Genomic DNA, 27750 nt, shown 5'->3' with positions numbered 1-27750 from the left:
TTGGGTTTGTTTTCTTTTTATTGCATTTTAAGAGTTTATACTCTGAATACAAATCCTCTATCAGATATTTGATTTATGCAATTTTCTTCTAGTCGGTGGCTTATTTTTTTATTTCCTTAATACCTTTCAAAGAGCACAAATTTTTAATTTTAATGAAGTCCAACCTACCAGTTTTTCTTTTATGGATCATATTTTTGGTGTGGTAGCTAAGAAATCTTTGCCTAAAACCAAGGTCATAAAGATTTTCTCCTAGGTTTTCTTCTAGAAGTTTTATAGTTTTAGGTTTTACATTTAAATCTGTAATTCAGCATGAGCTCATCTTTGATTATGGTAAACAGAATAAGTCAGAGTTCTTTGTCCCTTTTTTGAACTTTTTTTTTTAACTGTCCTTTCTCCACTAAATTGCCTTTGCATCATTGTCAAAAATCAGTTATTTAGGCCTGCCACAGTGGCTTATGCCTGTAATCCCAACACATTGGGCCGAGTGGGAGGATCACTTCTGGCCAGGAGTTTGAGACCAGCCTGAGCAACATAGTAGACCCTGTCTCTAAAAAAAGAAAAAAAAAATTTTCAACTAGCCAGACATTGTGGTACATTCCTGCGGTCCTAGCTACTCAGGAGGCTAAGGCAAGAAGGTATCTTGAGCCCAGAAGTTCAAGGTTACAGCAAACTATGATTGTGCTACTGCACTCCAACCTGGGAAACAGAGCAAGTCTCTTTTAAAAAAAAATTAATCATATATGTATGGGTCTGCTGCTTGACATTTTGTTCTGTTCTATTGATCTATGTGTCCAGCTTGATGCCGGTACTACACTGTCTTAATTACTGTAATTTTATAATAAGTCATGACTTCAGGTAGTGTAAGTCCTCCAACTTTCTTCTCTATCAAAGTTGTTTTGGGTATTCTAGGTCCTTTGCATTTCCATATGAATTTAAAATTGGTTTTCTACCCCAAAAAAGCCTATCAGGATTTTTATTAGGATTTTGATGACTGTATAGATCAACTGGAAGATAACATTGCCATGTTAACAATATTCAGTTTTCCAATCCAGAACATAATATACTTCTCCATTTATTTAGGACTTTAATTTCTCTCAGCAATGTTTTATAGTTTTCAGTAGATAGATCTTGCATATCCTTTGTCAGACTTACCCCTATTTCATAATTTTGGTGCTATTGTAAATGATTTTTTACATTTCAATTTCCAATTGTTCATTGCTAATCTATAAAAATACAGTTGATTGTTGTATATTGATCTTATATCCTGCAATCTTGCTAAACTCACTTATTAGTTCTAGTAGCTTTTTTGTAAATTCCATAGGATTTTCTATATAACCATGTCACCTGCAAATAAAGACAGTTTTACTTATTCCTTTTCTATTTGGATTCCTTTTTCCTTCTTACTATAAAATTGCTGAGTAGAAATGGTGAGAGTCAACAGAAGTCCTTGCCTTGTTCTTGAACTTTTAGCAAGAATGCATTCAGTCTTTCACCATTAAGTATGAAGTTAGCAGTAGGGTTTTTGTAGATGCCCTTTATCATGTTAAAGAAGTTTCTTCTGTTTCTATTTTGTTTGCTAATAGAAATGGATGTTGGATCTTGTCAAATTGTTCTTTTTTAGTCTGCTAATATGGTTTAATTGCATTGATGATTTTTCAGATATTAAACCAGCTTCACATTCCTGGTAAACCCCACTTGGGTAATGATATATTATCTTTTTTTTTTTTTTTTTTTTTTGAGACGGCGTTTCGCTTTTGTTGCCCAGGCTGGAGTGCAATGGCGTGATCTCGGCTCACCACAACCTCTGCCTCCCAGGTTCAAATGATTCTTCTGCCTCAGCCTCCCAAGTAGCTGGGATTATAGGCATACGCCACCATGCCTGGCTAATTTTACATTTTTTTAGTAGAGATAGAGTTTCTCTATGTCGGTCAAGTTGGTCTTGAACTCCCGACCTCAGTTGATCCACCTGCCTCAGCCTCCCAGAGTGCTGGGATTACAGGCATGAGCCACCGAGCCCGGCCTATGCTTTCTATATATTGATTGGAACTGGTTTGCTAGGACTCTGATAAGCATGCTTCCATCTCCATTCATTTCCTTGTAGTATTCTTGTCTGGTTTTGTTATAATGCTTGTCTCCAAATGATTTGAAAAGTATCCTTCCTCTTCAGGTTTCTGGAAGCCTTATGTAGAATTGTATGGAATTTCGTCTTCCTGAAATGTTTGGTGGAATTTACCGGGCTGTTATCTGGTCTTGGAGTTTTTTTTTTTTTGGAAGTTTTTAAATAACAGACTCCATTTCATTAGTAGATACAGAGTTATTAAGGTTATTCTTCTTGAGTGAACTTTGGTAAGTTGTCTCTTTTAAGGAATTTGTCCATTCCATCTAAGTTGTCAGATTTATTGGCACAAAGTTGTTTATAATATTCCTTTATCCTTTGATTATCTGGAAAATTAGTAGTGATATCACCTCATTCCTGATACTGGTCATGTCTCCTCTCTTCTGATCATTCTGCTAGAGGTTTATTAATTAGATGGATCTCTATGAAGAATCAGCTTTTGATTTTATTGATTTTTCCCTCGTTTTTCTCTTTTCTATTTTCTTGATTTTCTTTTTTCTGTTTTCTTGATTTCTGCTCAGGATTTTATTATTTCTTTTCTTCTGTTCAATTTGGATTTAATTTTCTCCTTTCTAATTTGTAAGGTAGAAACTGAGGTCATTGATTTGAGAGTTTTCTTCTTTTTGAATATTGGCATTAAGTGCTAAACATTTCCCTGTAAGTATTGCTTTAGGTCCATTGCACAAATTCTGGTATGTTGTGTCATCATTTTTATCCAGTTCAAAATATTTTCTAATTTACTTTTTTTTTTTTTTTTAATAGTCTTGCTCTGTCACTCAGGCTGGAGTGCAGTGACTCAGTCTCAGCTGACGGCAACCTCCTCCTCCCAGGTGATTCTTATGCCTCAGCCTCCGAGCACCACCACGCCCAGCTAATTTTTGTATATTTAGTAGAGATGGGGTCTCACTATGTTGCCCACGCTGGTCTCGAACTCCTGAGCTCTAGCGATTCACCCACCTCAGCCTCCCAAAGTGGTAGGATTATAGGAGTGAACCACTGCACCCGGCCTCTAATTTATGTTTTTATTTCTTCTTTTGACTGATGGGTAATTAAAAGTGTGTTACTGAATTTCCAAATATTTGGAGATTTTTCCAGATAGCTTTTTGTTGTTTATTTCTAGTTTATTTCCATTGTAGTCAAATAACATACTTGAACCCTTTTAAACTTTTTGAGCTTTGTTTTGTAACCCAGTATAAATGTATATCTTGGTAACTGTTACATGTGTTCTTAAAAAAAAAAGAATGTATATTTTGCTATTGTTAAGGGTTATGTTCTATAAATGTCAATTAAGTCAAGTTGGTTATAGTATTGTTCTAGTCTTCTAGACTGGAATGAACCTTTTACCGGTCCATGGCCTGTTAGGAACTGAGCCACACAGCAGGAGGTGAGTGGCCAGAGAGGGAGCATTACTGCTTGAGCTCTGCCTCCTGTCAGATCAGCAGCAGCATTAGATTCTCAGAGAAGCATAAACCCTAGTGTGAACTTCACATGTGAGGGATCTAGGTTGGACCCTCCTTATAAGAATCTAATACCTGATGATCTGAGATGGAACAGTTTCATCCTGAAACCTTCCCTCATGGTGCCCCAAGAGTCCGGTCCATGGAAAAATTGTCTTCCATGAAACTGGTTCCTGGTGCCTAAAAGATTGGGGACAGCTATTCTGTATCCTTACTAATCTTAATACTCTACTGGGTGCCCTGTGCCTTGTGAGGTTTTTACTCTTTTAGGAGGGAGCAGGAGCTATTCTCAGACCTGTGTGAGTTCTGAGGATTATTTTTCCTAATCCTTTTTAGTGCTTCTAGCCCTAGCTTTGGGTAATTTCTTCACATACATGTACTGACCAATACTCAGCCAAAGTCTTGAGGAGGACCCTCTGCAGATTTCCTAAGTTCTGTGCATCTCTCTCTTCTTCATTACAGTCCCCCCTTATCTGTGGGGGATATATTTCAAGACCTCCAGTGCATGCCTGAAGTCGCAGATAGTACCGAACCCTATGTACACTGTGTTTTTCCCCATACATACATATCTATCATAAAGCTAATTTATATATGAGGCACAGTAAGAGATTAACAACACTAACTAGTAATAAAATAGAATACTATAACAATAGGCCAGCAGCACTACTCTGGTGCTTTGGGGCCAGTATTAAGTAAAATAAGGGCTACTTGAACGCAAGCACCGTGATATGGTGACAGTCAATCGGGATAACCGAGATGGCCACTAAATGACTAATGGGCAAGTAGCTTACATAGCTTGCATATACTTGACAAAGGGGTGATTCACATCTGGGGAGAGTGAAACCTAAAATTTCATCAGGCTACTCAGAATGGCACACAATTTAAAACCTATGAATTGTTTATTTCTGGAACTTTCCACTTAATATTTTCAGATCATGGTTGACTGGGTAACTGGCACCATGGAAAGCCAAACCCACCCATAAGGGGAGACTGCTACACTCCACATCCTGAGCTCTCTCCACTTTGGCTTTACTAAATTCCCAGTTTCATCTCCTCTGTTCAGGGAGATCACCATCATGTGCCTGGGTTTCTTCTCCCTAAGTCATAGCCTAGAAACTTTCTTCATACAGTATGTTGTAGGAGTTGTTTGTTTCCCATCCCCCAGGGATCACTGTCCTTCATGAGTGATGCCCAGTGTCTTGAAAACTGTTCTTTCATATATTTTGAACAGTTTTTCAGTTGTTTCTGACAGGAGGTTAAATCTGATCCCTGATACTCCATCTTGCCTGGAAGCACAAATCCATTTTCCTGATATTTTTAGCATCATCTTTTTCTTAACTTTTATTTTAAGTTCAGGGATATAATTGCAGGTTTGTTACATAGGTAAACTTGAGTCATGGGGGGGTTGTACAGATTATTTCATCACCCAGGTGTTAAGCCTCGTACCCATTAGTTATTTTTCCTGATCCTCTCCCTCCTTCCACCCTCCACCCTCCGAAAGGCCCCAGTGTCTGTTGATCCCCTCTGTGTGTCCATGTTCTAATCATTTAGCTTCCACTTACAAGTGAGAATATGCAGTATTTGGTCTTCTGTTCCTGTGTTAGTTTGCTAAGGATAATGGCCTCCAGCTCCATCCACGTCCCTCCAAAGGACATGATCTCATTCTTCTTTATGGCTGCATAGTATTCCATGGTGTGTATGTACCACATTTTCTTTATCCAGTCTACCATTGATGGGCATTTAGGTTGATTTCATGTCTTTGCTATTGTGAATAGTGCTGCAATGAACATATGTGTGCATGTGTCTTTATAATAGAATGATTTATATTCCTTTGGTTAACATCATCTTTGATAACTTACTCATGTTGTATTTGGAGTAATGTCCACTGTGATTACTTCTCTGCCAATGGAGTGGAGAGGTTCTATTAGTAAATATTGAGGAGCTGTCTTCCTCTGTATTAGATATTACCAGATTCTTTATCTGGATTCTCTCTTCCTCGTAAAAACAAAAGCTAATGCTTTATTAAGTGCCTCCTATGCACCAAACATGTGTTAGGGGTTTTAAATATTTTACTTCATTTAATCTTTATGCTAACCCTGTGAAGAAGTAATTGTCTTCATTAGAGAGACGAGGCCATTGAAATTGAGGAGTTAAATAATTTGCCCAGGGTCACACAACAAGTAAGTGACATAGTCAACATTCAAACCCAAGTTGGCCAGACCCCAAGACCCTGCTTTCTACCTCATGATTGTGCCATGAAGCTGAGCCCCTCAGAGGTTTTTTTAATGAGTACAAGAATATGGCTCCCAAAACCAATTCAAAAAGATCATCTTGCCTGCCTCTGCAATAAGAGTAAGCATTTTGTCCGGGCACGGTGGCTCACGCCTGTAATCCAAGCACTTTGGAAGGCCGAGGCAGGTGGATCATCTGAGGTCAGGAGTTTGAGACCAGCCTGGCCAACGTAGTGAAACCCCGTCTCTACTGAAAAAAAAAATACAAAAATTAGCTGGGCATGGTGGCACACACCTGTAATCCCAGTTACTCGGGAGCCTGAGGCAGGAGAATCGCTTGAACCCAAGAGGCAGAGGTTGCAATGAGCGGAGATCACACCACTGCACTCCAGCCTGGGCGACAAGAGTGAAACTCTGTCTCAAAAAAAAAAAAAAAAAGTAAGCATTTTACAACATCTAAGAAAGGATAAACATTAGTATGGCTAGAAAGAATAGTTTTGACTGAAGTTCTGTCAAGTGACAGGAAGAAAAGGGGATGAGAGAGCAGTCCTTAAGAGACAGAGGAAGCATGTGATTTTAGAAATGCTGGGTCAAGAAAACAGTGTAACAGTTCAGTTAAGAGAGTGGAAGAGGAAAAAGGAAGAAATTATTCTGAGATGACATGCTTTGGAAAGCAGCTAGAGCAATGCAGAAGCATATGACAGTGACCCCTATTGCTGGCACTGCAGCCTTCTTATTGACTTCCTTGGGAATCCAAAAATCAACTCCAAATAAAGGAGGAAAAAAGGAATGTTTAGTATCAACCGGGTTGCCAAGATAAAATGTTTTAAATTGATTCCCAGTGTCAAAGCACAGTACATGTATATTTTTGGAAACTTGTTCTACCCACATTTTTATAAATGTATGGGTGTTTTGTTTTGTTTTGATTTTTGTAATACCCACTGTTTTTTTTTAAATGCCTGTAACCTTTCCTAGAATATGAAGGCAATGTCTTCTAAGTATATATAATATGTTTAAAGTTAATTTTATGGCAATTTCTAGCATGATTCTTTTATGTGGCACAATGCCCCGTTGGAAAACAATAGAATCATAAGTCTGTGATTCTGAATATTTTGCTCCTAACTATTGAGTGGCAAAAGACTCAATATGATGTGAGACTGTTTTGCCACCGACCTGACTGATGATAGATGAATAATTTTTAAGAGATAGCACAGGATTTCCTCACTCAGCTGTGGAGAATTTTCAATAAAGTTATCAATGAGAATATTTCAGCAGCTTTGAAATGGTGGCAATAAGTATGTCAGGAAAAATGTATAATTTATTATTCTGGAACTCTCCACAATTCTGTAGAATTTTTTCCCTTTTATTTTTATTTGACACATAATATTTATACATATTTATGGGATACAGAAGGACATTTTGATACATGTATACAGTGCTATAGAATTTTATTAGGGAAACAGTGGTTAAGAGGAGAGTCAGTTTTAAAACTTCAGTGATAATTACTCAAGAGAAAGCCCTTTAATTCATGAAAAAGTAGAATTTGACAGCTAGGCAGCCTGTACTTTTGGACTCATCATATCCCGGGAAATCTTCCCTGACTCCTCTCCAGTGGCCTCTTCCGCATTCCCAGGGCCATGCACTTGGCCTCTCCTTTTAGTATCCTTCACTCTAGATTGTGAACCACTGGAAGGAGACACTGTGTTCTTCGTTTTCTATCCATCAAAGAGGCTAGCATAGTTTTCTACATACAGTAGATATTTGATACTTTAATTAATTAATGTAATGGCTCTCCTATGAAGGCCAATCCTGCCTGTCCATTCTTGTAACCTTAAATGTGTAAACATTGGTGCTTTTGTATGTTTGAATATGGGAAAAAGCAGCCAAATAAGTGCTTGTGTGTAGCAAGCAAGAAACAAATATTTGAGGCTGTTTGTCTCTTCTTTATTAGGTTTTTAATTTAAAAAGTAAAACATGCGTATTCTAATAGTTCAAAGAGTATAGATCTACATAAAAAGCAAGTCGGTCATTTCCTCTATTTTCCAGTCTTTATTCTTCTCATTCTGACTTCACCTGTCAGATATGTATGCTCATATAAATATTATTTATATTCAATATATCACGGACAGTGCTCTAGGTAAGTGCCTATGGATCTAACTCATTGTTTACACTCAATGCCATTTCAATTAATAAATGCCTTTTAGCTATGATGGGTAATATACCTTGAAACTGGGTTAAAAAATTATTTTCCTTGTGTTACATTTCAGAAGAGAGTGTACTTTTCACGTTTGTTCATGTGTATGGTAAAATATACAAATTTACCATTTTAAGTGTAAGTTTAGTGGCATTAAGTACCTTCATATCGTTGTGGAACCATCCCCACCATCCATCCATCTCCAGAACTCTTTTTTTTTTTTTTTTGAGATGGAGTCTCACTCTGTCACCGAGGCTGGAGTACAGTGGCATGATCTTGGCTCACTGCAACCTCCGCCTCCCGGGTTCAAGTGATTCTCCTGCCTCAGCCTCCTGAGCAGCTGGGATTACAGGCACCTGCCACCACACCCAGCAAATTTTTGGTCTTTTTTTTTTTTTTTTTTTTTTTTTTTTTGAGACGGAGTTTTGCTCTTGTTGCCCAGTTTTGCTCTTGTTGCCCAGGCACAATGTACAATGTGCCATTGTACATTGGAGTACAATGGCACGATCTCAGCTGACCACAGCCTCCGCTTCCCAGGTTCAAGTGATTCTCCTGCCTCAGCCTCCTGAGTAGCTGGGGTTATGGGCATGCGCCATCACACCCGGCTAATTTTGTATTTTTAGTGGAGACAGGGTTTCTCCATGTTGGTCAGACTGGTCTTGAACTCCTGACCTTACGTGATCTGCCTGTCTCGGCCTCCCAAAGTGCTGGGATTACAGGCATGAGCCACCGCGCCTGGCCCATTTCCAGGATTCTTTTCATCTAGCAAAAGTAAAACTCTCTGCCCATTAAGCAGTAACTCCCCAACATGCAGCCTCTGACAATCACCATTCTGCTTTCTGTCTCTATGAATTTGACTACTCTGCGTACCTCATATAAGTAGAATCAGAGTATTTTATCTTTTTGTGACTGGCTTATTCCACTTAGCATAATGGCCTCAAAGATCACCCATGTCGTATGTAGCATGTGTCAAAATTTCCCTCCTTTTTAAGACTGAATAAACTGGGCATGGTGGCATGTGCCTGTAGTCCCAGCTACTCGGGGGGCTGAAGTAGGAGGATCCCTTGCATCCAGGAGTTCAAAGCTGCAGTGAGCTATGATCGCACCAGTGCACTCCAGCTGGGCAGCAGAGTGAGACCCTGTCTCTAACCAGATAGATAGACAGATAGATAGACAGACAGACAATAATATTACATTGTATGTATGTATACCACATTTTTATTTGGTTTGTGGTATATACATACATTTTACTTATCCATTCATCTCTCAGTGGACATTTGAGTTGCTTCTACCTTTTGTGAATAATGTGGCTGTGAACATTGGTTTACAAATACCTGTTCAAGTCTGTGCTTTCAGTTCTTTTGGGTATATACCCAAAATGGCATTGCTGAATTATGTGGTAATTCTGTGTTTAATTTATTGAAGAAACATGTTACTGTTTTTCCATAGCAGCTGTACCATTTTACATTCCTACCAGCAGTGTATAAAAGTTCCAATTTTTCCACATCCTTGTCAACACTTGTTATTTTCTGGGTTTTTTTAAATATATATAATAGCATCCTAATGGGTGTGAAATGGTATTTCATTGTGGTTTTGATTTGCATTTCCCTAATCATTAGTGATGTTGAGCATATTTTCATGTGGTTATTGGCTATTTATATAAATTATTTGGAAAGATATCTCTTCAAACCTTTTGTCCATTTTTACTTGGATTATTTGTTGTTGGTGGTCAGTTTTAGGGATTCTTTATATATTCTGGATATTAGTCCCTTTTAAGATATATAACTTGCAAATACCTTATCCCATTCTGTGGGTTGCCTTTTCACTCTATTGTTCTTTGATGCATACATATTTTTTATTTTGATAAGGTTCACTTTATCTGTTTTTTTCTTTTGTTGCCTATGCTTTTGGTATCATATTTAAAAAACTCATTGAGGTGGGGGGGATTGCCTGAGCTGAGGAGTTCAAGACCAGCCTGGGCAACACGGTAAAACCCCATCTCTGCTAAAATACAAAAGATTAGCTGGGTGTGGTGGCATGCGCCTGTAGTCCCAGCTACTTGGGAGGCTGAGGCAGGAGAATTGCTTGAACCTGGCAGGCAGAGGTTGCAGTGAGTCAAGATCACACCACTATACTCCAGCCTGGGCAACAGAGTGAGACTCTGTCTCCAAAAAAATTATTGCCAAATCCAATGTCATAAAGTGTTTCCCCTATGTTTTCTTTTAAAGTTTCATAGGTTTAGGTCTATGATCCATTTAATTTTTTCTGTGTATCGTATAAGGTGAGATTTCAACTTCATTCTTTTGCATATGGGTATCCAATTTTTCCAGCAACATTTGTTGAAAAACTGTCCTTTCCTCCACTGAGTGGTCTTGGCATCCTTGTTGAAAATCATTTAATCATGTATGTGAAGGTTTATTTCTGGGCTTTCTAGTCTCAAACTCAATTTTTAAAAAATTTTTACGTGCAAGAGTACATGTGCAGGTTTGTTATATAGGTAAACTCGTGTCATGGGGGTTTGTTTTACAAATTGTTTCACTACCCAGGTACTAAGCCTAGTACCAAATAGTTATTTTTTCTAATCCTCTCCCTCCTCCCATCTTCTGCCTTCAAGTAGGCCCCAGTGTCTGTTGTTCCCCTCTTTGTGTCCATGATTGCTCATCATTTAGCTCCCACTTATTAGTGAGAACATGCAGTATTTGGTTTTCTGTTCCTGTATTAGTTTGTTAAGGATAATGGCCTCCAGTTCCATCCATGTTCCTGCAGAAGACATCATTCTGTTTTGTGGCTGCCTAGTATTTCATGGTATATATGTACCACATTTTCTTTATTCAACTTGTCACTGATTAGTATGTAGGTTGATTCCATGTCTTCGCTAGTATAAATAGTGCTGCAATGAACATACACGTGCATGTGTGCATGTGTCTTTTTTTTTTTTTTTTTTTTTAAGACAATCTTGCTCTGTTGCCCAGGCTGCAATGCACTGGCACAATCTTGACTCACTGCAACCTTCGCCTCCCAGGTTCAAGCAATTCTCATGCCTCAGCCTCCTGAATAGCTGGGATTACAGGCACACACCACCACGTCTGGCTAATTTTTGTATTTTTAGTAGAGACAGGGTTTTGCCATTTTGGCACCACCCACTTTAGCCTCCCAAAGTGCTGGGATTACAGGCATGAGCCACCACTCCTGCCCATGTGTCTTTATAGTAGAATGATTTATGTACCTTTGGGTATATACCCAGTAATGGGATTGCTGGGTTGAATGGTAGTTCTGTTTTTAGCTCTTTGAGGAATTGCCACACTGCTTTCCACAGTGGCTGAACTAATTTACACTCCCACCAGCAGTGTATAAGCATCCCTTTTTTCCATAACGTCACCAGCATCTGTTATTTTTTGACTTTTTAAATAATAGCCATTCTCAGCCAGGCATGATGGCTCACTCCTGTAATCTTAGCACTTTGGGAGGCCAAGGCGGGAGGATCACTTGAACCCAGGAGTTCAAGACCAGCCTAAGCAACGTGGTAAAACCCCTTATCTACCAAAAAAAGCAAAAACAAAAATTAGCCAGGCGTGGTGGTGCACACCTATAGTCCCATCTATTCGGGAGGCTGAGGCGGGAAGATTGCTTGAGCCCAGGAGGTCGACACTGCAATGAACCGTGATTGTGTCACTGCATTCCAGCCTGGATAACAGAGCAAGACCCTATCTCAAAAAAAAAAGCCACTCTGACTGATGTGAGATGGTATCTTATCGTGGTTTTGATTTGCATTTCTTTAGTGATATTGAGTGTTTTTTCACATACTTGGCAAACTTTTTTTTTTTTCTTGTTTTGTTTTCTATTTTTTGTTTTGTTTTGAGACAGAGTCTCGCTCTGTCGCCAGGCCGGAGTGCAGTGGCGCAATCTCGGCTCACTGCAACCTCTGCCTCCCAAGTTCAAGCAATTCTCCTGCCTCAGCCTCCCGAGTAGCTGGGACTACAGATGCATGCCACCATGCCCGGCTAATTTTTTGTTTTTTGTTAATAGAGATGGGGTTTCGCCGTGTTAGCCAGGATGGTCTCGATCTCCTGACCTTGTGATCTGCCCGCCTCGGCCTCCCACAGTGCTGGGATTACAGGAATGAGCCACCTCACCCGGCCGGCAACCTTTATTTTTAATGAGTGTTATTAATCTATAACATGGATACATCAGAGTGCATTCTCAAACATTCCCCTGTTGATGGACATATAGATTGTGTCCAGGCGTTTGTCACTACAGGCAGTGTTGCAGTAAACATCTTAAAATACAGTCTTACACCTTGGTGCTTTTATTTCCCCATGGTGTATTCATAAAAGTGGAATTGCTAGATCAATGGTATGTTTAGTTTTTAATTTCAGTGGACAGGTTGTTTTTTCAAAAGGGTGTATGAATTCACATTTCTACTAGCCATAGATGAAATCCTGTTCTCCACATCCTTGGTAGCACTTAGCAACCTTTTTTTTTTTTTTTTTTTTTTTTGAGACAGAGTCATGCTCTGTCGCCCCAGCTGTAGTGCAGTGGTGCAATCTTTCTTGGCTCACTTAGTCTCCACCTCCTGAGTTCAAGCAATTCTCTTGCCTCAGCCTTCCCAGTGGCTGGGACTTCAGGCATGCACCACCACGCCTGGCTATATATTTTTTCTATTTTTAGTAGAGATGGGGTTAGGTTTCACCATGTTGGCCAAGCTGGTCTCAAACTCCTGACCTCAAATGATCCACCTACCTTGGCCTCCCAAAGTGCTTGGATTACAGGCGTGAGCCACCACACCTGGCCTGAAACCTTTTTAATGTTCACTAACAGGATCAGTTAAAATTTAGAGGCCCTTGTCAGTCAGTACTTAACAGTGAAAAGTGAAAGGATACTGATAAATATTTCTTACATATTTGACAGAAACTTCCTTCTTGATTTAAAAAAAATCTCTGTCCTGGCCAGGCACGGTGGCTCACACCTGTAATCCCAGCACTTTGGGATGCTGAGGTGGGCGGATCACGAGGTCAGGAGATCGAGACCATCATGGCTAACACAGTGAAACCCCATCTCTACTAAAAATACAAAAAATTAGCCGGGCATGGTGGCGGGCACCTGTAGTCCCAGCTACTCGGGAGGCCGAGGAGGCAGAGCTTGCAGTGAGCCGAGATCACGCCACTACACTCAAGCCTGGCAACAGAGCGAGACTCCGTCTCAAAAATAAAATAAAATAAAAATCTCTGTCCTAGGCCTGGTGCGGTGGCTCACACCTTTAATACCAGCACTTTGGGAAGCCGAAGTGAGTGGGTCACTTGAGGCCAGGAGTTCAAGACCAGCCTGGCCAACATGGTGAAACCCCATCTCTACTAAAAATACAAAACAATTAGCCAGGTGTGGTGGTGGGTGCCTGTAATCCCAGCTATTCGGGAGACTGAGGCACGAGAATTCTTGAACCTGGGAGGCGGAGGTTGCAGTGAGCCAAGATCACACCATTGCAGTCCAGCCGGGGTGACAAGAGCAAAATTCCATCTCAAAAAAAAAAAAAAAAAAAAAAAACAAAACTCTGTTCTTTCATAACATGAAAAATGTAAGTGCGAAAGATAGTCATTTCTATGCAGAGTTAAAAGGCAAATTAACATTTTGAAACAATCAGGTTTTAAGTGTTTTTCCAGCTTTCAACCATTTTCCTGAAGTAAGGAAACTAGCCAACGGTTTCTAATTTTTCTTAGCTTAATGCAGATACCGAAAGAGAAGAAGGAGAAGAGTTTGAAGATAACATGGATGTTTTCGATGACAGCAGTTCCAGCCCTTCTGGCACCTTAAGAAATTATCCACTCACCTGCAAAGTTGTTTATTCCTACAAGGTTTGTATTTCTCCAACATACTGTTATTAAATTCTGATTAACTCTGAAGATACACATGACTGTATCCATCCTGTCTCTCAAGCTGTACTTAGCATAAAATTGTTATTAGGTTAATATTGGGGCAACATAACAGAATGGTGATGAGTTTAGGCTCTGACTTGACATCTTTCACTTGCTACTCTGTCTACCTAGAACTGTTTTTTTCCCCCACATCTCAGTTGGTTGTCCCCTGCTCCTCATTGAAGCTCAGCTCAAATAGTTCCTTCTTAAGGTCACCCATAACCACCTAAATAAATAACTAACTCCTCAGTCACTACTTGTTATCCCATTGCCTGTTTTATTTATTATATAGCACTTCTGCCCAGCCAAACTTAATCTTATTTATTTTCATATTTCTTTGACGCTCCACTAAAGGTCCATGAAGGCAGAAATGTTGTCTGTGTATGTGTACCTTGTCTGTGTGTCTTCAGCCCCGAGGACGATGTCCAGCCGTAGTGGGTCATCAGTAAATAATTGTGTGATGAATACATGAATGTTGGAAGGGAGGAGTGAATACATGAACCTTCTCTTGCCCCTGTTCTGGTGGAGGCATGTGTGAGAAGGGGCAATGCGGAAGGCTATCAGAAGGGAAGTTCCTGGAGAGAGAATCCACCTGTCATGCACCAGACAGATTCACTCCCCTGCCACATCCCCGTGTAGCCAAAAGGTGGCAGTGTTTGGTAACCTCAATATCAGTGATTCCCAGACTTGTTTTGAGTTTAACATCCTTTCATTTTATATTTAAATTCATAATACTTCCTGTTCATTGAAAGTGTTAGCATTTTTTTCCAGTGTAAATTGTTTTGATAATCTTTTGAAAATTTAAAATCATCTTCTCATCTATTTAGTCAGTTAATCATTGAATAAACATATAGAGTGCCCAATATGTGATACACTGGGGGGATGCCAGAATGAATATGACATCTCTCCCCTCTAGGAATGGACAATCTATGAAGGGATAAATATTAAACTGGAAAATAGAACAAATGTGAAAAGATTTATAATAAAGGTAGAGCCACTAATTCTACCTGGATCATTGGGAGAAATTTTACAGATGAGGTGGCATTTAAATTAGGTCATGATTTAAGACCTTTCTAGATGCAGTGAGAAGGTAGGGAGAGGAAAGAGCCTTCTAAGCAAAGAGAACAGCAGGTATAGAGACAGAGTGTGATGAGAGTGTGGGGTGTTCAGGAAATGTTAAATTCAGTGGTGTAGGAGCAGGAGAACAGAGGGGCTGTGCATAAAGGTGTTTGTTTTCAGATAGTAAAGGGCCTTGGGTACCAGACTTAGAGGTTTGGTTTTTATCCTGGCTAGGAAGATCCTTAGATGGCCTGAAATCAGATTGGACTTTTAAGAAGCTAACCTGGTCATGGTGTAGATATTCTAGAGGACAGATTAGGATACAGAGGGACTGACTTTAAGCCTAATCATAATTCTTATAGTCCAGACCAAAAAGGAGGCCTCGAATAATCTGGTGAGAACAAAGAAAGCTATATTTAATGGTTAGAGTTGGCCGAGCACAGTGGCTCATGCCTGTAATCCCAACACTTTGGGAAAATGAGGCAGGTGGATCACTGAGGTTAGGAGTTCGAGACTGGCCTGACCAACATGATGAAACCCCATCTCTACTAAAAATACAAAAATTAGCTGGGCGTGGTGGCGGGTGCCTATAATCTCAACTACTAGGGAGGCTGAGGCAGGAGAATCACTTGAACTCAGGAGGAGGAGGTTGCAGTGAGCCAAGACCGCACCATTGCACTCCAGCCTGGGTGACAGAGTGAGACTCTGTCTCAAAAAAAAAAAAAAGGTTAGAGTCAAAAGCCTTAAGAATGTTCATAACTTTTGACCCTATTAGCATCCATCCTAAGGTAATAAATCATAATATAGAAACGTTTTGGACCCAAAAATGTCCTTTCATATAGTACTGCTTTATAATATATGGCACTTCTGCCCAGCCAAACTTAATCTTGGTTTTCATATTTCTTTGACTCCCCGCTAAAGGTCCATGAAGGGAGAAGTTTTGTCTCTGTATGTTTACCTTGTCTGTGTGCCTTCAGCCCCTAGGACAATGCCCAGCACATAGTAGGTCAATAGTAAATAATTGTGGAATGAATGCTTGAATGATAGAAGGAAGGCATGAACAAATGAATCCTTCTCTTGCCCTCATTCTGATAGAGACATCAGTGAGGATAATAAGAGTTCATGACTGGATGCAATGGCTCATGCCTGTAATCCCAACACTTTTTGGGGCCAAAGCGAGAAGATCACTTGAAGCCGGGAATTCGAGACCAGCCTGGGCAACAAAGCAAAACCTGGTCTCTACAGAAAAATTTTAAAATTAGCTGAGCACGGTGGCACATGCCTATAGTCCTAGCTATTCAGGAGGCTCAGGCAAGAGGATCACTGGAGCCCAGGAGATCGAGGCTGCAGTGAGCCATGATTACACCACTGCACTCCAGCCTGGGTGACAGAGTGAGACCCTGCCTCTAAAAGATAAATTTAAAAAAAATTTTAAATTTGGCAGTTCAATGAGAATAATTAAACTAGACATTCATATACTATAGCCATAACATATAATATTATGAAACTTATTGAAATTTTCATTAGAGTTTTTCTATATAAGAAGAAACCTTTATGTCCTAATATTAAATTAAAAGGTAGGATACCAAATTGTATGTACCATAAGATCTCAATTATGCATATTTTCCAGCTTTTCTACGATGAACATGTATGATATAATCAGGAAAAACATATTGTTTTAAAAGAAATACAGGAAATTTGGAGAGACACTGGTGGAAACGGAGCTCTGGTTGTCACTGGATACTAGGACTTAAGGAGACAGTATGAGAGCATGTGTGTATTTAATAACCATTTACTGCTCACTGTCTTTAGTTGGGGTAAGTGAGAAGAAATGTAGTCCCTAATTATTTCTAGTAGGAAGCACAAGGACAAACTCATTAGCGCATCATGGTAGTCAGTGTTATGGGGACGCTCAGAGCCTTTTAAGAACAAAAGGAGGGCTGGGCACAGTAGCTCACGCCTGGGCACAATAGGTCACGCCAGCACTTTGGGGGGCCAAGGCGGGCGAATCGTGAGGTCAGGAGTTCGAGACCAGCCTGACCAACACGGTGAAACCCCGTCTCTACTAAAAATACAAAAAATTAGCCAGGCATGGTGGCGTGCACCTGTAATCCCAGCTACTTGGGAGGCTGAGGCAGGAGAATTGCTTGAACCTGGGAGGCGGAGGTTGCAGTGAGCCGAGATGGCACCACTGCACTCCAGCCTGGGCAACACTGTGAGACTCCGTCTCAAAAAAAAAAAAAAAAAAAAAAAAAAGGAGGAGCAGCCTACTCATCATGAGTAGTCTGGGAAAACATATGCGCTCAGTCTCAAGTCAAAAGTAATCGTAACTACTATTTATCTGTCTGTCTATTTATTTGTAATTCCTTCAATAACCCTATGAGGAAGATATTATCAAACACCCCATTCATTCAACAAATAGTGCTTGAGCACCTTCCATGTATCAGTGCTGTGGGCTTTTCTAGGCTCTGGGATATAGCATTGATCAAAACAGACAAAAATCTCTGCCCTCATGGAGCTTATATTCTAGTAGGAAAAAAGAAAACTGAGGTTCAAAGGTATCTTACAGTCACTTGCCCATAAAAACATACTGAAGCTGGACTTAAACCCACAGTAATCTAAGTCTGCTCATCAGATAGGAAAGAGGGAACAGAGCCTGATGGATGGAAGAACACCTGATAAAAGCACAGAGGCAAGGAAGAACATGGTATGCTCAGAGAATAGAAATAGGGGGCCAAAGCGTCAAGAGGCCCACAGGAAGCAAACTCCGCAGGGTCTTGATAGCCATGCAAAGAACTTGACCTTGTTAGGTAGAAGAATTGGTTATCACTGCTTTAGGATGGGATGATCAAGCTAGTGTCTGCTTACATTGGACAACTACTGCTGCAGTGTTGAAAAACTTGCATGGACCTCCATGGTTTTTGTTTGTTTGTTTGTTTGTTTTTGAGACACGGTCTTGCTCTGTCACCCAGGCTGGAGTGCAGTGGTGTGATCTCGGCTCACTGCAACCTCTGCCTCCCTGATTCAAGTGATCCTCCCACCTCAGCCTCCCAAGTAGCTGGGATTACAGGCGCTAGCTGGGATTACAGGCACGTGCCACCACACCCACCAATGTTTTGTATTTTTCATAGAGACAGGGTTTCGCCATCTTGCCCAGGCCGGTCTCAAACTCCTGGCCTCAAGTGATCCACCCACCTTGGCCTCCCAAAGTGCTGGGATTACCGGCGTGAGCCACCTCACTCAGCCTCTCCATAGCTTCTTATAAGGGCAGCAGTTTATTTAAAAGTGTACTCCCTCCCTGGTTTGCTGTCACATACATTAACGTCTGGTTGTGTTGATACTTTTTAGATCTTGCCATGGAAAACATTTTTATTACAAAAGTGCCTTTTGCTGGCATATTCAAGGCATAGTGTGGTTTCAGAGTAGTGAAGGAATTCCATTGGAAAAGCTATCAAGGGTAAATGAGTGGGGTTTTTTCCTCAATATTATTTTTCTGTCTCAGGGAGCTATGGCAACATCCAGAATCTGGATTTTCATGAAATGTTTTAATGTTCATAAAATGGGAAATTGATCTTGAAAATGACCCCTTTTTTGCCTTATTTTTGTTTGTGTAACTTGGAGTTAATTTTACACTTTGAGATTGTGAGATTTTAAAAACTTTATGGTTTTAGGTGATGGTTTTAACCCATCTTGGGACTTGGAGAAAGCTTTTAAGACTGTTTTCTAGAGAGCCAGAAGCCAGCAGGCCCCTGCCTATTACACATGACAGGCAAGGCTGTTAGGAAGCAAAGCCACACGGACTTTCCAGCCCCTCTGTGGAGCCTCAGAGCATTTACAGATTTGGCAGTCTCAAGGGCAACATGTGGGTGGCTGATGCCGGTGGACTGCTGCTGTCAGGGATAATAAAACCATTATGGTTAGCAGCTTGTACAGTAGCACGCAAATGGATCAGCTCAGTCTCCACACAGTTAAGTTGGAGCATAAGAAATCCAAGCCATGACTGATCTCAATCATTTCCTTTCCTACAATTTTCTTCTTTTGGCCACTGCTTTACAGTGATTCCAGATCAATCCTAGGCACTGCACTCACTATCATCAAATTCATGTACATAGTTCTTTGCATTTTCACTGCATGCTTGTCCATGGGAGCCCTCTGATAGCAGTTCCAATTCAGTGCCTTCTCCTTTGCCTTTGCTTCCCAAATCATCACAGTTCTGTGCTTATTCATCCCACATTGACTCACATCCTCCAGAAAATGGCAGGATTGTCATTTCAAAGAAATGGAGGCATCAAGTTGAATAACTTGATACAGAAGCTGGAGTTGGAACCCAGGTCCTCTACTTCCAGGAAGTGCTCTCTTTTTTTGTTTGGTTTTTTAGAGACAGGGTCTCGCTCTGTTGCCCAGGCTGGAGTGCAGTGGTATGCTCATGGCTCACTGCAGCCTCAACCTCCCAGGCTCAAGCGATCCTCCCACCTCAGCCTCCCGAGTAGCTGGGACTACAGGCACGTTCCACCATGCCTGACTAATTTTATTTATTTATTTACTTATTTATTTATTTATTGGTAGAGATGGGGGTCTCACTATGTTGCCCAGGCTCACATATTCTGTTCATTGAACGTCATTGCCTCTTGAGGATTCAGTTTCTTGAGTTTTTGTTATGGTTTTATTCTGTTTAGTTTTTTAAAGTAAAACTTCACCTCATTATGAAAGTTTTACAGCATTTAAATTTTTATGTTCAACATGTTTCTCAAAATCATTTCAATATTTTGATCCCCAGTTTTCGTCATGATCAGCTCACATCTGCTCCTTATCTAACCTTTTTAATTTTGTCCATGACCATCCTACATTGCAGGCTTCTCAACCAGATGAGTTGACCATTGAGGAACATGAGGTGTTAGAAGTGATTGAAGATGGAGATATGGAAGACTGGGTAAAGGTATATTCCTTTGCTCATATCGCCCCTTCTTGTGACATTTTAGGAGTTTGTTTTGGTCTTTGTTGTGCCCTGTCTAAATTGTGTGTGTAAACTTGTTTTGTCACATGTCTTTTACCCAGGCTCGAAATAAAGTTGGTCAAGTGGGTTACGTGCCAGAAAAGTACCTGCAGTTTCCCACCTCGAACAGCCTCCTGAGCATGCTGCAGTCCCTGGCCGCTTTGGACAGTCGGTCACACACGTCCAGCAATTCCACGGAAGCAGAACTCGTTTCAGGCAGCCTCAACGGAGATGCCAGTGGTAAAGACTGAAACAAGGCACTCTTTATTTGGTCACGTTTGACCTAAACGGTATTGCCCTGGAGTAAGCCTTCAGTAGGATAAAAAGCACAACTTTCCTCCTGTCCTATAATATGCTTTTCTTTATATGGTCACATTTGTCCTGCACAGTAGAACCCAAAACTTAATCATTCATCAATGAGTAAAAAAATTACAACTTTAATCCTATTCTGTATGATGCTCTTTTAGTTGTCATGTGAGCATAGGGGTGGTTGCAGAAGCAACCAGCTGTTAATTATCTTACCAGATTTGTTTTTCTCTTGCTCCCTAGTCTGTTTTGTGAAAGCACTTTATGATTACGAGGGCCAGACAGATGATGAGTTATCTTTTCCTGAGGGAGCAATAATCCGTATCTTGAACAAAGAAAACCAAGATGACGATGGCTTCTGGGAAGGGGAATTCAATGGGCGTATTGGAGTTTTCCCATCGGTGCTAGTGGAAGAACTTTCAGCCTCAGAAAATGGTGACACTCCATGGATGAGAGAGATTCAGGTACCTGAGAGGGGAGACAGTTGAATTAAAAGATGTTTAAAGAAAATTGCTACCAAAGGGTCTGTGGATTCACACAAAAGTGGGCTGCAGTCTCTGCCTTACCCTCACCAGTCCTTGGTTGCCAGTGTCTGCACAACTGAATTTGGGAAACCAGAGACTTGTCAGTCACTCCCTTGTGGAATATGGCCATCCTCCCACACCTCCATCTTCCCACATTCTCTTCCTTGAATTGGTTAACCAAAATGCCAAATTATATGTGACATACCAAAGATCGTTTTGGTGAAGAGAAAGAAACAAACCGAAGAGGGAAGGCGTTGCTCTGTGGTTAATTTACGTAGTAAAACTCTTAGCTGGCTCTCTCTCTCCCTCACTGTCAGAGCCTCCTTGCCTAGTCCAGGTCCTGCCAGTCTATTTCAGAGAATTAATGAGCCTGCCAGAGCCCCCAATCCCCACTCAAGTGACCCTAGACTTAGTTCATCACAGGGAAACAGCCTTTAAAGGATCCTCTAATTCAGTTAGAGTTTAGTTTGTCCCCTCAGGGATCTATCACTGCAGGCCAGACAGGTAGAGGAAGAAGGAACGTGTTTGCCGATCTTGTTTGCATGGTGATTGTGACCCCTTAGCCTAATATGCACAAAACCTGGGGAAGTCAGAAATTCAGCAAAGTATTTTCTCTTCACCCCAAAAAATCCAACTTGTTCCTTTTGTTGTTGTTGCTCTTTGCTAAGTTTACTGAATTGACTAATTTGGTACATTTTCAATAGAACCCTAGAGAGTGGCTTCACGCTTCACTTGATAACTGTTTAAGATAAACTAAAATCAGTAATGTGATGAGATCTGTAAGAGGAAAAAGTGAAGTGCAATGCAATATTGGGGCTTGGGGTGGTTATTTAATGCTCAGTTGCCTCTAATGAGGTTGACAAGTTTCAACAGTCAGCTTAGCTTCAGAGAAAAGGGATGAGTACAGAGCAGTCAGAGAAGCAGCCAGGCTCTCCTTCCTGGAGGGGAGCACCGGGTAACCTCGCTTCCCTTTGCTACAGATCTCTCCTTCCCCCAAGCCACATGCCTCCCTGCCTCCACTGCCGTTGTACGACCAGCCTCCCAGCAGCCCCTACCCCAGCCCAGATAAGAGGAGCTCCCTGTACTTTCCCCGATCTCCTTCAGCAAACGGTAAGGGTTCTCCTGGGCATGGGTCTAAATGCATTTTCACTTCAGAAACCTGCATATTCGCCTGAAGGGCAAAAAAAGCTGCATTTTTTTTTTTCTTTTTTTGGAGACAGTCTCACTCTGTCACCCGGACTGGACACCCAGGCTGGAGTTCAGTGGCATGATCGCGGCTCACAGCAACCTAACTCCTGGGCTCAAGTGATCCTCCTGCCTCAGACTCCCTAGTAGCTAGGAATACAGGCATGCACCACCACACACAGCTAACTTTTGTATTTTTTGTGGAGAAAGGGTATTATTCTGTCACCCAGGCTGGAGTGCAGTGGTGGGATCATAGCTCACTGCAGCCTTGAGCTTCTGGCCTCAAGTAATCCTCCCGCCTCAGTATGCCAAAGTGCTGGGATTACAGGCTTAAGCCACCATGCCAGCCTTGCATCAGCATTTTTATTGCTCAACAACTCAAGTAAAATGAGCTTCTTTGGTTTTCTCCCTTAGAAAAAAGCCTTCATGCTGAGTCACCAGGATTCTCACAGGCATCAAGGCATACTCCTGAGACCCCATATGGCAAACTGCGACCTGTAAGTCTCTGATCTTGCAGGATTATAGAATGCATAGTTCTTCCAAATTGAAAGTAAGGAATTAATGTTTCCCCGTGGCCCCTGTGTTGTTACTGACTATGCCAAACAAGGATGAACTGGGTTTGGGAAGGTAAAAAGAGCTATTGAAAAGGAAGGCCATAGAAATCAACTCATCTTGGAACATTTAATCTACACTGGAACTTTTTTCACTGAGCCACAGTGAGATTGCAAGATGATGGCTATGAAAGTGATTTAGATTAGAACAAGCTTTATGAGCATTAAAGCGAGCTAATTGTGAAACACTTTTTTCAGTAAGCATTTAATTTTCCAGGCCTCTATTTGCCTCTTTGAGGAATACCGAGAGGAAATAATAAGCTAACTTCATGGCCTTAAAGAGCGTTTATTCTCCGGGTGAATATATTATTGCAAAGTTACCTCTCCTCACCCTTCACTCTACTGCCATCTGCATTCCACCCACCACTGTACTCCAAGGTCATAGCTTGCACGGTAATCCAGTTGGATACTTTGCAGTTTTATTTTCCTTGACCCCTATTAGCTTTTGATACCATTCCTTTACCACTGGCTTCCTTTGGCTTCATTCATTCAGCAAATATGTATTGAGTGCCTTCTTAAGGACTTGAGTCTTTATCCCAAATGAGATAGGAAGCCATTGTAAAGTGGTAAGCTGGACAGTGTTGTGGCTGGTGCATTTTTAAGGCATCGCTATGGCAGCTAAGAGGCGGATGGACGGAGGGTGGCAGAAAGGACATAGGGAGCGATTAGGAGGCTGGAGCAGCATCCAAGAAAGAGGTGGTGGCAACATGGACTGGTGGGTAAGAGTGGGAACAGAGAGCAGTGGGCTGATGTGCTTCTCTACATTTGCCTCGTTTGCTTTCTTCCTCTCTGGTCCTACCTTTCTGTGGACCGTTGCAGCCTTGCCTCCACCCGTCTCTGCTGATAATTCTCATGGTTCTGTCCCTGGGCTGCTTCTCTTGAAGTTGTTGAACGCACTCTTGCCGAATGACCTCATCTACTTCCACAGCTATGATAACCATTTATATACCAGCAAGTCTCAGATTTATAACTGCCAATCCGATCTCTTCTCTTGAGCTTCAGATTTGTGGATATCTCAGTTTATATGTCCCAGATCCCCAAAACTCAGCAAAAATGAGTTATGTTCCCTCCCAGACATGTTCCTTCTTCCATATTGCCTATCTTGGTAAACGGAACCCCCATCCTACTGGTGTTCTGGCATCATTCTTAATACCTCCCGCCCCTGCCTCCCACAGTCATTCCCAAATCCTGCCAGGTATACCTTGCAGACAGCTCACAAATCTTTCCACTTCTCTACTTCCCCTACTGCCAGTACCCTCGTTTGAGCTATTGTCAACTCTCATTCAGAGGATTACAAAAGTCTCCTAAGTTGCCTTCTTACTTGGACTCTTGCTTGCCTCTGATCCTTTCTCCAATTGTTACCTGAGTCATCTTTTCACAGATCTGATATTGCTTAAAATCCAGCAAAAACTCCTCTTTTGCCTATAGAATAAAGCATAGATTTATTTTTTTCTTCTTAAAGCAGATGTTTAAACATGGTTTAACAAGGCCCTTCACGACTTAACCCTAGCCTACCTTTCTAGCCTTATCTTTTGTAACTCTCTTCCCAAGACATGCTGAAATGTTTCATTTCTCTAAGCATTGCTCTCCCTTGCTTCCAACCAGAGCTTTGCTTTGGAGGATGTGCTAGGATCTTAGTCATGGGACTCTTGTGCCCATGAGGTTTTTAGCCTAGGCAAGAAGCTGATTTGTGGGCTTGATATTTCATTGAGAACAACTGCTTCTCAGTGTAGGAAACAGTGAAGACTAGGTTGAAAGCACGTGCTCACATTTCTGAGACCCCTAGGGTGCCCACCTCCTTGGACAGATGAGTGATTAGGTTTTGGGTATGCTTCAGATACTGAGTCAGGAACTGACTGACAAACTACGTAATTGTTTCCTGCTCAGGTCCGGGCAGCTCCCCCTCCACCTACACAGAATCACCGAAGGCCAGCAGAGAAGATTGAAGATGTGGAAATCACACTGGTGTGATGATGGGCTTGCCCATCCATTACTGCTACAATCAAGGCCAGGCTTGGAGTTTGGCCAGTCTTGTTTTTTAGGCACCTTTGCATGATGATGACTCTTGAACAGAGCAAAAAAACAAGGAGGATTATGTGTGACTGGGTGGCCTGGTAGACTCCTCCCACATTTTGAATATTTCGTGCCTTTTTTTGTTGTCATTTTCTATGTCATTTCTCCTACCATAGCACAAATCCTAGCGGACCCTAGGAGCAAAGAGGGGGGGCAGCCCTCATGCCTAACAGTGGTCTGTTTTTATATGAGACTCAAGACCAGGCCTCATTCCAGGGCACAGTCCCAAAATTACTGATCATGTGCACTCGTACAGTATATTACTGTGACCACAAGGATGTGGCAAAGATTCTCATCTTTCTTCAAGTGGCTTTTGCTCATCTGATTGAGAATTAATCAGATCATGTTGGCTACATAAGGAAACAGAAGGAGGGATTTCAGGAGAGGCTGGCTCCTCCCCAAGGTTAGTCCCCAGACTGAGAAAGTGAAACCTTATTGGGAAAAATTGGACTGCCCTGAATTTAGCACCAATTGCATTAATGCACATCTCTTCCACAACTAACAGACTTAAAATAACAGTGTCCTTCGTATTAATATCTGTGCCATTCATTTAGAATTAGCAGAGCTAATATGGAGGGGCTGAACTAGTAGCCACATCTTGTTCATCATGTAGACTAATAGAAAGGAGGCTGTGGCTAAAGCAGAAATGGAACTTCCGGATCTGAAATTAGCCAATATAATGTTCTTTTGTATTTGGGTATTTTTCATCTTAATTTTTACAGCATATACTCTTCTTACCAGTATCCTTAGAATCCAAATGTCTAGATAAGTTGAGGACACATACCTGCACTGTTGAGCTTCTCTACTGGGGACGCCCCTGGCATTATTTTATTCCCAAGCCAGCAGACCGGCCCAGACAGCCAGGCTGTGGCTGGTCCAGACCAACTGCTATGGTGGAAAATGCAGCTTCCAGGTCCCACTACCCTGACATTTCCGTGGAAGGAAGAACCTGGTGGCTCGTGGAGGAAACCAGCTTTCTATGAGAAAGGACTGAAGGATTGCCCGCCCTGCACAAGTACAGATTGACCAGGAAAAGACAAGTGTCTTCTGTGTGTCACGGGGAAAGCCAGGAGTGGCCTTCTCTGCAGGCCAGCAAGCCTGCAGCAGCAGGTGCCCCCAAGTCAGGTGCTGACTGTCCGCTGTCTGCTCCTGTAGAAGGTAGGGAGCACAATACCTAGGGACTAAGGGATGTTTGCCTGTTGTGGTTTGTTTTTTTTTTTTTCCTTGGTTAAGAAATCAAATTTGCAGAATTTAATCTAAAAGTTGTATTATGCTTTGAAAACTCCATCCCTCCTAAGAATCTTAAAAAACTTGAAATGCTCGCCAAATGTCCCCATGGGATTTTTGACCAAAAGTAAGGTCATAACTGAAGAAATTTTTAGTTCTTTGATCACTTCAGTGACAATACCCATTGATGAATCTTCTCCATGATTTGGGGTTTTTTTTTGTTGTTGTTTTTTACACTTCTTAACCTGTTGATCTATTTGAGGTCTTTTGTGTTTATCAAACTTATTCTTAAGTTTAAAAAAGAAATTAAAAGGGTGGTTTTTTTAAGATTTTAAAGTTTGCTACCATATTAAAAATCTTCAAATGCTTATTAAATAGAGCAGTTCTTGCCACCCAGTCTTGTATTCTGTCTTTAGCTAGCCAAATTGTCCTTGAATTTGGGTTTTCCACAACCTCAAAGGGTTATTTGAAATCTTTTGTTGTATTTTAAAATATTTTTTGGAAGAGCTGCTAATTTTATTTTAAAAAACACAGTTGTGAAAATATGCCTCCTTTTTAAAAAATAACCCCTCCATCCAGGATATGGAATCCAGCACCACAGTGCACAGGTCAGGGCTCGGAGGGAGCCTCTGTGCAGATGTGCTTTCTTTACAGTGGCTGTAAAAAGTTTGTATTTATTATGTATAAAATGTTGAATAATAAAAAAATGGAATTATGATTTCTAAGTTTTAATATAGAAAGGTTTGGGTAAACAGACCTTTTCAAAAAGCCCATGCTTCTTATAAAAACATTCCTGGGCCCTCCTTTAAACCAGCTAACAGAGAGAGGAGAAAGTAAATTAATCCATCTATGAGACAGACAGTCCCTGAAGCCCCCATGTGCTAGGTGTAATATCCTGGGTACTAGAGATGGCAGTAAATAGGTTACGGTCTTTGCTTTTCCCATGGGAAAAAAAAAGAAATACGTGAGGGCAGTACTGTGGGACATGTGCTAGAAGTGAGGCACAGATAGCATAGAGGCAGCTGAGGAGGGAGCTCTGATTCTGCTGCTGGAGGGGTGAGAGGAAGGTCACTGAAGTCCCCTTGCCGGATGTGACCGCTGGCTTCCAGGAAGCGGGCATTCTGGATGCCTCTCCCCTTTCCTAAGCCTCCACCCTAAGGAGTAATGAATTGTGTGAAAGGAGATTTTCTCGGTCCCAGGGGTGGATAGAGCATTCTTAGTTAAAGGCTGAGTCCCCCTGGCTTCCAGGCAGCCACACTGAGGACCAGGACACAGCCTGTTTGGGGAAGGGCCCCACAAGCTCTCCTCTTTCCTGGAGCTGGGGACATGCAGTAAGCATTTTTCCAGACATTATCCTGTGCATAAGACTCTTAAGTGTACACACTGCTTGTTTACATAAAAATGTGTTCAGCCGGGCACAGTGGCTCATGCCTGTAATCCCAGCACTTTGGGAGGCCAAGGCAGGCAGATCACCTGAGGTCAGGAGTTTGAGACCAGCCTGACCAACATGGAGAAACCCCGTCTCTACCGAAAATACAAAATTGGCCGGGCATGGTAGCTCATGCCTGTAAGCCCAGCTACTCTGGAGGCTGAGGCAGGAGAATCGCTTGAACCTGGGAGGCAGAGGATGTGGTGAGCTGAGATTGCGCCATTGCACTCCAGTCTGGGGAACAAGAGTGAAACTCTGTCTCAAAAAAAAAAAAAAAATGTGTTCCAGTATAAATGTTGGGTAGATTCCTAAGTGTGGAATTGGAGAGTCAAAAAGGTATGTATTTAATTTTGTTAGATTTTGCCAAATTGGCCTCCTATAAGGACTATATCCATTTACACTCCCACCAACTGCATATGGACTTAGGAGCCAGGAG

The 27750-nt window shown here is 41.4% G+C and overlaps 2 protein-coding genes across 8 annotated transcripts in view; one reads left to right on the top strand and one right to left on the bottom strand.

The window, feature by feature from the left end:
• The window catches only part of FCHSD2 (FCH and double SH3 domains 2), a 314626-nt gene extending 288023 nt beyond the window's left edge, over window positions 1-26603 (top strand). For all 6 annotated transcript variants that reach the window (XM_054440857.2, XM_054440858.2, XM_063672056.1 and 3 more), the window contains 7 exons: window positions 13713-13847; window positions 19819-19902; window positions 20022-20199; window positions 20509-20729; window positions 21770-21899; window positions 22389-22471; window positions 24473-26603. In XM_054440857.2, the coding sequence (XP_054296832.1) occupies window positions 13713-13847; window positions 19819-19902; window positions 20022-20199; window positions 20509-20729; window positions 21770-21899; window positions 22389-22471; window positions 24473-24556 (915 nt within the window). In that variant the 3' untranslated portion in view covers window positions 24557-26603. The remainder of the gene's footprint in view (window positions 1-13712; window positions 13848-19818; window positions 19903-20021; window positions 20200-20508; window positions 20730-21769; window positions 21900-22388; window positions 22472-24472) is intronic.
• The window catches only part of ATG16L2 (autophagy related 16 like 2), a 31630-nt gene continuing 24080 nt past the window's right edge, over window positions 20201-27750 (bottom strand). For both annotated transcript variants that reach the window (XM_054440861.2, XM_063672057.1), the window contains one exon: window positions 20201-20733. In XM_054440861.2, the coding sequence (XP_054296836.2) occupies window positions 20691-20733 (43 nt within the window). In that variant the 3' untranslated portion in view covers window positions 20201-20690. The remainder of the gene's footprint in view (window positions 20734-27750) is intronic.

Source organism: Pongo pygmaeus, chromosome 9 (genome assembly GCF_028885625.2).
Source record: "Pongo pygmaeus isolate AG05252 chromosome 9, NHGRI_mPonPyg2-v2.0_pri, whole genome shotgun sequence".
In the NCBI taxonomy this organism is placed as follows: domain Eukaryota; kingdom Metazoa; phylum Chordata; class Mammalia; order Primates; family Hominidae; genus Pongo; species Pongo pygmaeus.
This window is presented reverse-complemented; position numbering and strand designations above follow the sequence as displayed.